We start from the raw sequence: 12212 nt of genomic DNA on the forward strand, positions 1-12212 counted from the left end.
AGCATCAGTCCTTCCAATGAACACCCAGGACTGATCTCCTTTAGAATGGACTGGTTGGATCTCCTTGCAGTCCAAGGGACTCTCAAGAGTCTTCTCCAACACCACAGTTCAAAAACATCAATTCTTCGGCGATCAGCTTTCTTCACAGTCCAACTCTCACATCCATACATGACCACGGGAAAAACCATAGCCTTCACTAGACGGACCTTGGTTGGCAATACCGCCTGATAAATTTTATTTTGTTTGAACAAATTCACTTTTCATATCTACTTAAGCTGTTCCCTGTACTTGAAAACGGCCTTGTTCCTTCTTTTGACCAATTCTATTTCTACATTAAGAGTCAGATTCTCATCTGTTCATAAATTGATGGAATCAATATGTTTCATTTTGAGCCTATGTGCCAAAAATTTCAATTTGGCAACCAATTTCTCAATTTTCCAAGTAACTGTAAAGTTTACTGTTAGTACTCACTTGAAATTTTATACTTGGAGTCAAATACTATAGACCAGATTTCAAGTCCTCAATTTACTAGGGCATATTTAATTTTTCTAACTCTTAAGTTTCCTTGTTGGTCAATGGGGAAGAATATCTACTCTCATAAGTTTGTTAAGAAGATTAAATCTGAACAACATTAATGGCTAAAACAATGTTTGACCCATTATGAATATTCAGTATGTATCAGTTTCTTTTTCCTTTTACTTGATGAAAATTCATGTTTTCATTAATTTGACAAATGTTTACGGGATGCCCATTATGTATGACATAATTCTAAAAAATGGAGATTCAATAATGAGCAACAGACAAAATAACTGTCTTCAGGAAAGTTCTATATAATATCAGATAAGAATTTTGAAGAAAAAAGTAAAGGGATAGAGACTGTTAGGTGTATTTTAGGTAGGGTGGTTGGAAGATGATATTTGCAGGAATCTTAAGGAAATAGAGACTGGCTCGTGTGAAGGAAATAGAGACTAACTCATGTGAAGGAAATAAAGACTAACTTGTGTGAGTATCTGGAGGAACGGAGGCTCCAAGTAGAGGGAAAGTACAAAGAACCCTAAGATATGTATAAGCCTCGTGTAGTCCAGGAACAGGAAGAAGACCAGAGCCACTATGACTGGAATGAATGAGAGGTAAAGTGGCAAAAAGTTATCTAAAGGTACATGAGATAGGATTTGTAGTACTTTGTCAAGATTTAAGCTTTTACTCAGATGTATGAAGCCAATGAAAGGTTTTGCATATAAGTGATAAAACCAGACTAATAATTTTAAAGGGCAACTCTATCTGTCATGTGAAGAACAGATTGCAAAGGAGTAAGTATGGTAACAAGATTAGTTAGGTGGTTAAAAAAATTTTTTTAATGTGTATATAGTTTTATATACTGATTCCCAAGCAAAGAACACATATACATTACAACAGTCAGGAAACAAAAATAAGTACAAATCCCAAAGAATACACAGTTAAACTACTAGAAACTAATAAATGCAACAAAATTGCAGTCTATGAGATCAACACACAAAATTCAGTTGTCCTTACATACACCAGCAATGAACAATCAAACAAAATTAAGAAAATAATTTCAATTACAAGAGGAAACAAAAGAATAAAACATCAAGGAATAAATCTAACCAAGGAGGTGAAAGACTTGTACACTGAAAACTACAAAACACTGCTGAAAGAAATCCCATATTCATGGATTGGAAGATGCGATACTGTTCAAATGGCAATGTTACTCAAAGTACTTTACAGATTCAATACAACCTGTATCAAAATTCTAAAGGCTCTTTTTTTCTTTTGGCAGAAATGAAAAACTGATACTCAAATTCATATGGAATTATAAGAGGTCCCCAGATAACAGCCAAAACAATACTGAATAAAAAAGGTGGAGGACTCACAACTCACAATTTCAAATTTTACTCCCATATAGTACTGGTGTAAACATAGACATACAGACAAATGAAATATAGTGAGAGCTCAGAAAAAAAATTTATACATCTATGGTTGATTGATTTTCAACAAGACAGCCAAGACTATTCAATGAAAAAGAATATTCTCTTCAACAAATAGTACAGAGACAATTGGTTATTCACATGTAAAAGAATGAAGTTGACCCCATTCTTCACAGCATGTACAAAAATTAGTTCAAAATGGATGAATGAGCTAAATATAAGAGCTAAAACTACAGAACTCTTAGAAGAAAATATATGGGTAAACCTGTAGAACTTTGGTTGGATTTGGCAATGGCTTCTTAGATATGACACCAAAAGCATGAGTAACACAACATCAAAAACAGATAAATTGGACTTCATCAAAATTTAAAAATTTGTATACCAAAGGACATTATCAAGACAAGAAAAAGATAATCTTAAAAAATGGGAGAAAATATTTGCAAATTATGTATCTGATAAGGGTCTAGTATCCAGAATATATAAAGAACTCTAGCAAATTAGCAATATGAAGACAACTCAATTAAAAAATGGACAAAGGACTTGGACAGATATTTTTCCAAAGAAAATATAAAAACAGCCAATAAGCACATGAAAAAATGTTCAATATCATTAGTCATTGAAAGTGAAAGAAACAGTTAGTTGCTCAGTTGTGTCTGACTCTTTATGACCCATGGACTGTAGCCTACCAGGCTCCTCTGTCCATGGAATCCTCCAGGCAAGAATACTGGAGTGGGTAGCCATTTCTTTCTCCAGGGGCTCTTTCTGACTCAGGGAATCAAACTTGGGTCTCCTGCATTGCAGTTAGACTCTTTATTTGTCTGAGCCACCAAAATGACTTGAACAGACATTTTTCCAAAGAAAATACATAAACAGCCAATAAACACATGAAAAGATGCTTACTATCATTAGTCATTAGAAAAATGCAAATCAAAACCATATTAGAATACTACTTAAAACCCACTAGGATGGCTATAATTAAAAAAAAAAAAAAAGGAAATTCCCAAGTATTGATGAGAATGTGGAAAAAACAGAATCCTCATAAATTGCTGGTGGAATCAGAAAATGGTGGAGCCTCTGTAGAAAATGATTTGGTGGCATCTCAGAAGGTTAAAAAGCATTATCATAAAATTAAGCAATTCCACTCCTAGATATATATTCAAAAAATTGAAAACTGGTACCCAAACAAATCCATGTATACACGTGTTCAAAGCAGCAAAATTCACTTTAGCCAAAAGGGAGAAACAACCCAGTATCGCATATATTCAGTTTTGGTAGATACTGCCAAGCAATTCTCCAAAGTACTATACCCATTTCCACTCATTCACTTTAATATCTTCATGGTATTCCACTGTATAGGAATAATGTCATATATATTTTTTAAACAGTTCCTGATAGACATCTGAGACATTCTTAGAATTTTGCTATTATAAACAAATGGCAATGAATACCCTCCTTTCATACATATCTTTGCACTCAGGTACAAGTATGCTTATAAGATAAACTTATAGCTTAAGTTTAATATGCATAATAAATAAGCTTAATCAAACTGATTCTATTATAAATTTTTTATATATACTGCCAAATTTCAAAAGAGATTGCAACAATTAATACTCTTACCATTAGTTCCCTTGTGGCTCAGCTGGTAAAGAATCTGCCTGCAATGTGGAAGACCTGGGTTCGATCCCTGGGTTGGGAAGATCCCCTGGAGAAGGGAAAGGCTACCCACTCCAGTATTCTGGCCTGGAGAATTCCATGGACGTGAATCGCAAAAAGTCGGACACGACTGAGCGACTTTCACTTTCACCACTAGTATGCAAGTGCTTCCAATTTCACACTCATATGCACTTAAAAAATTTTTTTTTTATTGGAGCATAGTTGACATAAAATGTTGTGTTACTTTCTGCTATGTAGCAAAGTGAATCAGTCATACATATATCCATTCTTTCTTAGATTCTTTTCTCATATAGGTTACTAGAGAGTATTGAATAGAGGTCCTTGTGCTATACAGTAGGTCTTTATTAGTTATCTATTTTATATATAGTAGTGTGTATATGTCAGTCTCAATTTCCCAATTTATCCTTCTCTCCCATCCCCCCCACTAACCATAAGATTGATTTTTACATGTATAACTCTTTTTCTGTTTCATAAATAACTTTGTTTATACAATATTTGTAGATTACACATATAAGTGGTATCATACGGTATTTGTTCTTCTCTGTCTGACTTACTTCACTCAGTATGACAATCTCTAGTCCATGTTGCTTCAAATGGCATTATTTCATTCTTTTTTATGGCTGAGTAATATTCATTGTATATATGTACCACATCTTCTTTACCCATGCCTCTGTCAATGAACATTTAGGCTGCCTCCATGTCTTGGCTACTGTAAATAGTGCTGCAATGAACACTGAGGTACATGTACCTTTTTGAATTATGATTTTCTCCAGGTTTATACCCAGCAGTGGGACTGCTAGATCCTATGGTAGCCCTATTTTTAGTTTTTAAGCAACTTCCATACTGTTCTCCATAGTGGCTGTACCAATTTACATTCCCACCAACAGTGTAGAAGGTTTCCTTCATGCACTTTTAATGGTCAAACTCTTAACTCTGTTCAACCAAAAAGTGAAATGTGACATATTATTATTATCTCAATTAAGTATAGGTTACTAGGAAACTACAAGAAAAAGTTTAAAAAAAATCTGAGCAGGTAACTTTCCATCTTCATAACACTAAATATCTGGAATACGTGAGTTTCAGACAAATTATTAAATATTAGGTCATGTACCCTTGAGGAACTATAACAATTATGCACACTATTTTTTTTATGTCAATGTTTGAAAAAGAATCATGCTTGTACATGCATTACTACTGCTGAGTTTCTCTCTCAATTCTCAACTCTGTTATCTTTTAAGCAACCGCTGGGAGATAAATAAGAATAGAGAGCTGGCTTTAACTGAATTTATATCACAGACACACAAAGATTAAACAAAGAAGAGTTCTGAGGGGAGAGAACATAAATGTACAATACTAAATGCATAAAGCACACATTAGAAAACAAATCAGACTGTCTCACAAGAACACAGGCTATGTATATGAAAGAAAACCAACCCCCAACGTGTCCCTGAATTTAAGAAAACAACATTTCAATTCATTCACATAAAAGAATGAAGTTTATCTATCTATTCTTATGTCTTATTTAATGATGGTAATAATGATAACACCATGCTCATCTTGGAAAGAAAAGAATTTCACACACAGATGAGTAAGGTTTTTCCTATAGAAAGAACAACTTCCATCTCATACGACATATACTTCGTATTGATGTAGTACTTCACACCTATAAATGCTTTCCTTATACCTCTTAGCTGATGTCTATGAACTGGTTTCAAGGTATCTTTTCATTTGTATCATCTAATACTCTTCTTCACCTTAAGTGAATTTACCACTTCTCTCCTTCAAAACTTATTCCCTCCTCTTGTGCTTCACCCTCTAGAATGGCCAACTAAATCTCTGCTCATTTGTCTCTTTCTCTTGGAATGCCTTTTATTCCATCAATGCCCAGGATAAATACCATTTCTTTAATAAAGTCTTCCCTGAAGCTCTCATTTGAAAGTAATCACTTGTTCCCTTGACCTGTTTAGAAAATACGTTCTATTTTGTAGTATATTATTATTGTTTTAATATGTCTCAATCTCCCTTATGTAACAATAAGCTTCATGAGGAAAGTAATTCTCTTAAGACTCAGGGTAGCAAGCCTAATCATCCGTTTTGTTCCATTCCGTCGCTCAGCCGTGTCCGACTCTTTGTGACCCCGTGGACTGTAGCCTACCAGGCTTCTCTGTCCATGGGATTCTCCAGGCAAGAATACTGGAGTGGGTTACCGTTTCCTTCTCCAGGGGATCTTCCCGACCCAGGGATCGAACCCGGGTCTCCCGCATTGGAGGCAGACGCTTTAACCTCTGAGCCACCAGGGAAGCCAAAATTTACTTGTTGAATGAATTCTAATACAACGCTATAAATTTAAGGTATTAAACTCATTTAACAATTGAGGAAATTGTTTCGGAGAACTTAAATGATGTCCTTAAAGCCAATTAACAAATTAATAATTAACAAATAGTTGAGCTGGGACTGCAACCCAGGCAAGGCCTTTTGAAAATAAGTCGTGTTTTTTACATAACAGCTTGATAACCAATCTAGGACTAAGTTCTTTTTTATTGTAGTATTTCGACAGAGAATGAGATGGCTGGATGGCATCACTGACTCGATGGACATAAATTTGAGTGAACTCCGGGAGTTGGTGATGGACAGGGAGGCCTGGCGTGCTGTGATTCATGGGGTTGCAAAGAGTCAGACACGACTGAGCGACTGAACTGAACTGAACTGAACTGAACGAAACTCCATTCATCCCTGAAGATACTAGATTTAACCTGCATTGCAAAAAAAAAGACACTGGTAACTATAAGGAGGCAAGAGTGGTTGCACAGAGACAAGTTCAGAAGGTTGCTGCAGTATACTAAGCAAATGGTTGTTTAGACAAGGATGGTATTGGTAGGGGTGGACAGATTCAGAACTTTTCTGAGGACAGGGCAACAGGATTTGGTGATGGATTGGAGATGAGTATGAGGGGAAAGGTTATAGGTTTTTGGCCTGAGAAACTGGTGAGAGGTGATGCTATATGGAAGAGAAAGCATATTTAGTGATTAAAAAAATTTGTCCATCTAAGTTTAAGATGCTTATTAGACATCTAAGTAGCCAATGAGATATCATTTCAGAGGAAAAAGTATAAAACTTGGGAGTTATTAGCATATAAGATGATATTTTAGCCATAGGCTTGAATAAGATCACCTAGCTAGAAAATGCATATAGAAAGAGAAAGATTTGAACGTTAACCCAAGAGGTACTCCCCAATATTTAGATGCCAAAAGTAAAGAATAACTAGCAAAAGAGACTGGGAAAAAACTGCTAGCGAAGTTTAATAAGAAAACCAGCAGAGTGTGGTTTCCCAACAAAATCAACTGAAGAAAAGGTTTCAAGAAGTGATCTACAATGTCAAATGCTGCTGAGAGGTAAGTCAAATTCTGCTGGGTGGTTTAGTAAGATTATGCCTTCTTTGTTATATCATTTCTTGACATTGGGAATGCACTTGTTTCCATCAATTCCTCCTATCTCTTTATAATTTTTAAATTCTATAGAATAGAATATTATACAATCAAGTTTTTAAAAATCATATGCAAAGTAATTATAAACAGGTTCTAGAAATGATGAGAGTCTCCAAAAAGCAAAGTTAATGAGCTTATTTAGTGCATAAATTTTGTAATATTTATTTACTCTCATCTGTGATCAAGGGGGCTAGGGTTCCTGATAACTGAACCCTGAGAATGGTGGAGAATAAAGAGTCATAAACTAGCAATGTTTAAAGGGGTAACTATATCCAAAAGGAAAAACGAGCCAAAATAAGCAACCAACACCCATTCTCCCATCACTTATACAAACAAAAGACTGAACCCTGACAGATTTCTCTTTCAGTAGCTTTGGCAGTTGGGTGGTAGCTTTGTTAGAGGGACAGAATATGACACAAACAGATCAGTAAGAATAATTTAATTCAAAATTTAAACTACTCACCGGCAAGCACAAGAGTAACATTCAACACAATGAATATTCCACAAAATAGGCCAACTCTAAAAGTAGTCCATGCTGGTGCAGGCTGTAGAGAGAGGGAAACGGCATTTTGAGTACAGGGCAAAATACTGAATACATTAAACATATAGTATAATAAAATTAGTACTACAGGCCTCAAAGTCCTACAGAGAAAACAGAAATATTTTATGATGGGAATTTTGATAAATCTGAGCCGGAGAATCATCATTCTCTAATAATATTAGAATTGAGTTGCCTGTTTAATTATTTTATAGAAATTTGTGTCACGAAATAAAGAAAATCAAGATCTAAAACATTAAATTATATAAACATTGAGTTTTCTTATAAAAAAGATTTAAGTGCAATTTCATTTTTACAATGTGCACATCTTTAAATTTAGGAAGTCAGTATTACTTAATTAGAGTTCACATATTTGGTACTATATAATTAGAGACAATGGTAAAAATAAGAATACTCATTTATGAGTATTTACAGTATTAAACCAGAGTAACTTCAAGTGAATTTGTAAATATATACTAGAGATTCTAAATTGAATGGCATTTCAGAATATCATTTCATAAGTGAAAGTGAAGTCGCTCAGTCGTGTCGGACTCTTTGTGACCTCACAGACTGTAGCCTATTAGGTTCCACCATCCACGGGATTTTCCCGGCAAGAATACTGGAGTGGGTTGCCATTTCCTTCTCCAGGAGATCCTCCCGACGCAGGGAATGAACCCTGTCTCCCGCATTGTAGACAGATGCCTTACCGTCTGAGCCACCAGGGAAGTCCCATTTTTTGGCATAAGAAAGCCAAATACTCTAGCACCATTTGTTGGAAAGACGATTCTCTCTCCAGTGAAGTGCCTTTGCATCTTCATTGACAATTAACTGTTCATACATTTATTGGTCTATTTTTGGACTCTTTATTCTATTCCATTAATCTGTTTGCCTATCCTGACACTAATAACACACTGTCCTGATTCCTGTAGCTTTAGTATTGATACCACATAGTGTTAATCCTTCAACTTAAGTTGTTCCAAAGTTGTTTTGGCTCTTCTTGGTCCTTTGTAATTTCACATAAATTTTTTAATTTGCTTAGTAGTTATTTTTAAAAAGGTCTGTTGAGATTTTGAGTTTGTTTGTGATGTATCTATGAATCAACTTAGAAAGAAGTAATATTTTTAAAATACTTGGTTTTCTAATTTCTCTCACATTTGTCTTCTTTAATTTTTCTCCATCAAGTTTTACAGTTTTCAATATAAAAGTGTTGCACATCTTCTGTCAAATTTATCCCTAAATATCTATATACTGATCTTACAATCATCATGACCTTGCTAATAAACTCACTAATTAGTGCATGTAGCTGTTCTATAGATCCACTGGATTTTCTATATAGGTCCTCATGTCATCAGCAAAAAACAAAAAACAATCCACCAGTTTTACTTCTCTCTTTCTCATCTAATTGCCTTTAATTTATTTTGCTTACCATACGGCACTGGCCCTAACCTCCAGAACAATGCTAAATAGAACTGGTAAAAATGAATACACTTTTTTGTTCCCAGTTAGGGAGAAAGCATTCAGTGTTCCACCATTAAGTATGATATCAGTTTTAGGTTTTCCATAAACACCTTTAACAGGGATGAAGAAGCTCTTTTTATTATTGATTTCCATCCCATTGTGGTCAGAAAACACACTTTCTATTATTTAAATCCTTTTAAATTTATTAGGATATCTAATAAATGTTTATGACACAAAAGATATCACTTAAAGTGTTTTTTGGTTTAACTACTATGTAGATATCATTTAACAGATGGTTTTTTATGATAACTATTACATTTTGGATGAAAGTTAAGTAGTAGCCCAGAATATCTTGACCCCTCCACTTTCATATCATCAAATAAATATCTCATCTTAATTATTTGCTCAGACAAAGTTAGCATGTCAGAATAAACAAGAGCAGTAGTACAGGGTAAGAAGAGAAAGGGCAGAAGACATTATAATTTATTATGGAGTGAGATCTGGCATCTGATTTTTTAAAATGAGAATAACAGTAGTAATAAGTACTCACAAACTTTGGGTGAAACATTTTTTAAAGTAATGAAACCTGTATATTTTATCACCTAACAGACTCTGTGTGTCTGTGTGTGTGCGTGCGTGCGTACACACATGCTCAGTCAGGTCCAACTCTTTGGAGCCCCATGGACCGTAGCCCACCAGGCTCCTCTGTCCATGGAATTTTCCAGGCAAGAATACTGTAGTGGGTTGCCATTTCCTACTCCAGGGGATCTTCCTGACCCAAGGAGTGAACCCTGATCTCTTGCTTCTCCTGCATTGGTAAGTGGATTCTTTACCACTAGCAACACCTGGGAAGCCCCCTAACAGACTGTGTTGATAATAGGTCACATGAACCAACTGCACAACTGCAAACAAATACTAACCTGAGCAGCTCCCAAAGGGGGAACACGTAAACGCTTCATAGCTTTTTGTCTGTCACCATCTTCAAGTTCATTGGTCACTACAGCCTAAAAGACACATTGTTAAATATTTATGCAGGTTATACTAAACTTGAGTAATGCATAAATAATTCTGAACCATTTATATTAATATATATGGTATTCTGATATATTCTTGATGAATATATACTGAATAAAGCAAAAGAACAAATCATGAGTAAGAATATATGTATTTAACGCAACTAACAACAAAAGGAGAATAAAAATGAAGAATTACTTCATTTAAAATAAGACTTTAATGTTATCGAAAGTATGTGGTATATAAGTGAGATAACTGTACCTCAGTTTCAGAGATGAGCTGGTTGATTTTCTTGCATGTATAAAATGGGGCTACTTCTACATGAGCCACTCGCCAATCTGCTCCACGAGATGTTTCCAGGATTTTGTCATGCTTTTTAAGGATTTTTCGGAACCCGGTAAAATTCAGATTCTACAGAAAGAAATAAGAAACACTACTATAATTTCTATCACTATAAGATAAAATGAAAAACAATAAGCACTTTTCACTGACTGAGATGAATGAAGATTGAGCACCAAGGGAAATGGCAATGCTTTTATAAAAGCATTTATTATAAAAAGACTCATCTTTCTTACTTCACTTATTCATTTCAAGGTAGTATGCTATTAGTAATACAAAGAAACTCTAGATTATGAATCCTATTATTTTTATTTCATGTAAATTAATGGAAGTCCTAAACTCAAAACATTTTCATTTCCATTTTCCTATGTACAACTCTTTTCAAAATAGCTAATTTATATTATTTTGCTTCTTTGATCAAAAGAATATATTCAGAAAATATTCTGGATATATCATAAACTGAACACATTTATTAGTTCTTTGCTTTTTAAAGGACTGGTATACCTATTCATCTCCTCCCTACTCTGCAAACATGTACAAACAAGCATGGAAAATGAACTGTCATCTCTTAACTTTCATTTTGTTTTCATACATTCTGTTTGGGGATGGGCGTGCAAAGAGCCAGTGGAAAAGAAGTGATCATATTTATAGGGTTTTGCTGATAATGGGTAGGAACTTGTACTTTTCCTCCATTTCAACAATATAAAAATACTATACTTTTCTATATTCTCAAATTCTATTGTTCTTTGATCAACAGACAAAAAAAAGCACAAAATTGTGGATTTGCAAGTTTCTTTAAAACAGATCTCCCAAATTTCTTCATCATATATCCCCATCAGTAAAAAAAAAAAAAAAGAGCAGTCACTCTAAATTAGGTTTTGCATGCTTGCTGGTTTGTTAATACTTTTTTTTCATATTTTAATAGATCATTTTAAACTCCCCTTGGGGAGGATACCCCATGATCTGAAGACTGGTTATAATACATTTTCCTTTCTCCTCATTTGCAAAATAAATGTATTTTTACAGTATAGGTAGTCTCAAAGGATAAAAGATAGATAATAATTTTTACAAATTCATTATTTTTCCAGAAGCTTTTATTAATAATGACCCAAAACAAAAACTTATGGCAAAATTAATAAAATAAAATTTAATAAGAATACTTCCCCATAACAGCAAGCATATTAATAAAATATGGAATGCTAAAGAAAGTAGAATTATGAAAGGGAAAGATGGAAATAAATACATGCATTAAGGACTGAACATTACTGCAGACATGACACTATAATTACATTTTATTTTAAAATTCCAATATTTATCCATGTAATTTTTATTATATAATATATAATTTTTATATAGTGATGATATTAACTAGATTAGAAGTAGTAGTGACAAGAATAAAATGGAAATACAACAGCACATAAGGTCTCTTTAAAGATTTGGGAGATGCTTTCGCCTATTTAAGTATTTATTATTGAACAAATAATGTTTTTCAATATGTTCTTTACAGATTTAACTATATAAACAAATTTATAAAGAATTACAAATGAATAAATGCCATGAATTTCTACGTTACTATACATAGTAGCTCAACTTTTGAGACTGGGTTTTAAAATTTTCTTTTGCAAGTTTTTTTTTTTTAATAGTCATACTGCAGATAATAAAACTGAGAGGGCTCTTAGTGGCAAGTTGAAAAGTCAGTATCTTTTACATTATTTGTGTTAGTTGCAGGAAAGTTAATTGTCCAGTTGCATTTATGGA

General features: G+C 33.9%; 1 protein-coding gene across 2 annotated transcripts in view; it reads right to left on the reverse strand.

Annotated features, from left to right (window-relative positions):
- The window catches only part of XPR1 (xenotropic and polytropic retrovirus receptor 1), a 215991-nt gene that overhangs the window by 52462 nt on the left and 151317 nt on the right, over positions 1–12212 (reverse strand). For both annotated transcript variants that reach the window (XM_088845293.1, XM_055419154.2), the window contains exons 5-7: positions 10377–10526; positions 10022–10105; positions 7569–7650 (exon numbers count right to left, since the gene is read on the reverse strand). In XM_088845293.1, the coding sequence (XP_088701419.1) occupies positions 7569–7650; positions 10022–10105; positions 10377–10526 (316 nt within the window). The remainder of the gene's footprint in view (positions 1–7568; positions 7651–10021; positions 10106–10376; positions 10527–12212) is intronic.

This window comes from Moschus berezovskii, chromosome 17 (genome assembly GCF_049115385.1).
Source record: "Moschus berezovskii isolate FMDL1 chromosome 17, NW_MosBer_1.0, whole genome shotgun sequence".
In the NCBI taxonomy this organism is placed as follows: Eukaryota; Metazoa; Chordata; class Mammalia; order Artiodactyla; family Moschidae; genus Moschus; species Moschus berezovskii.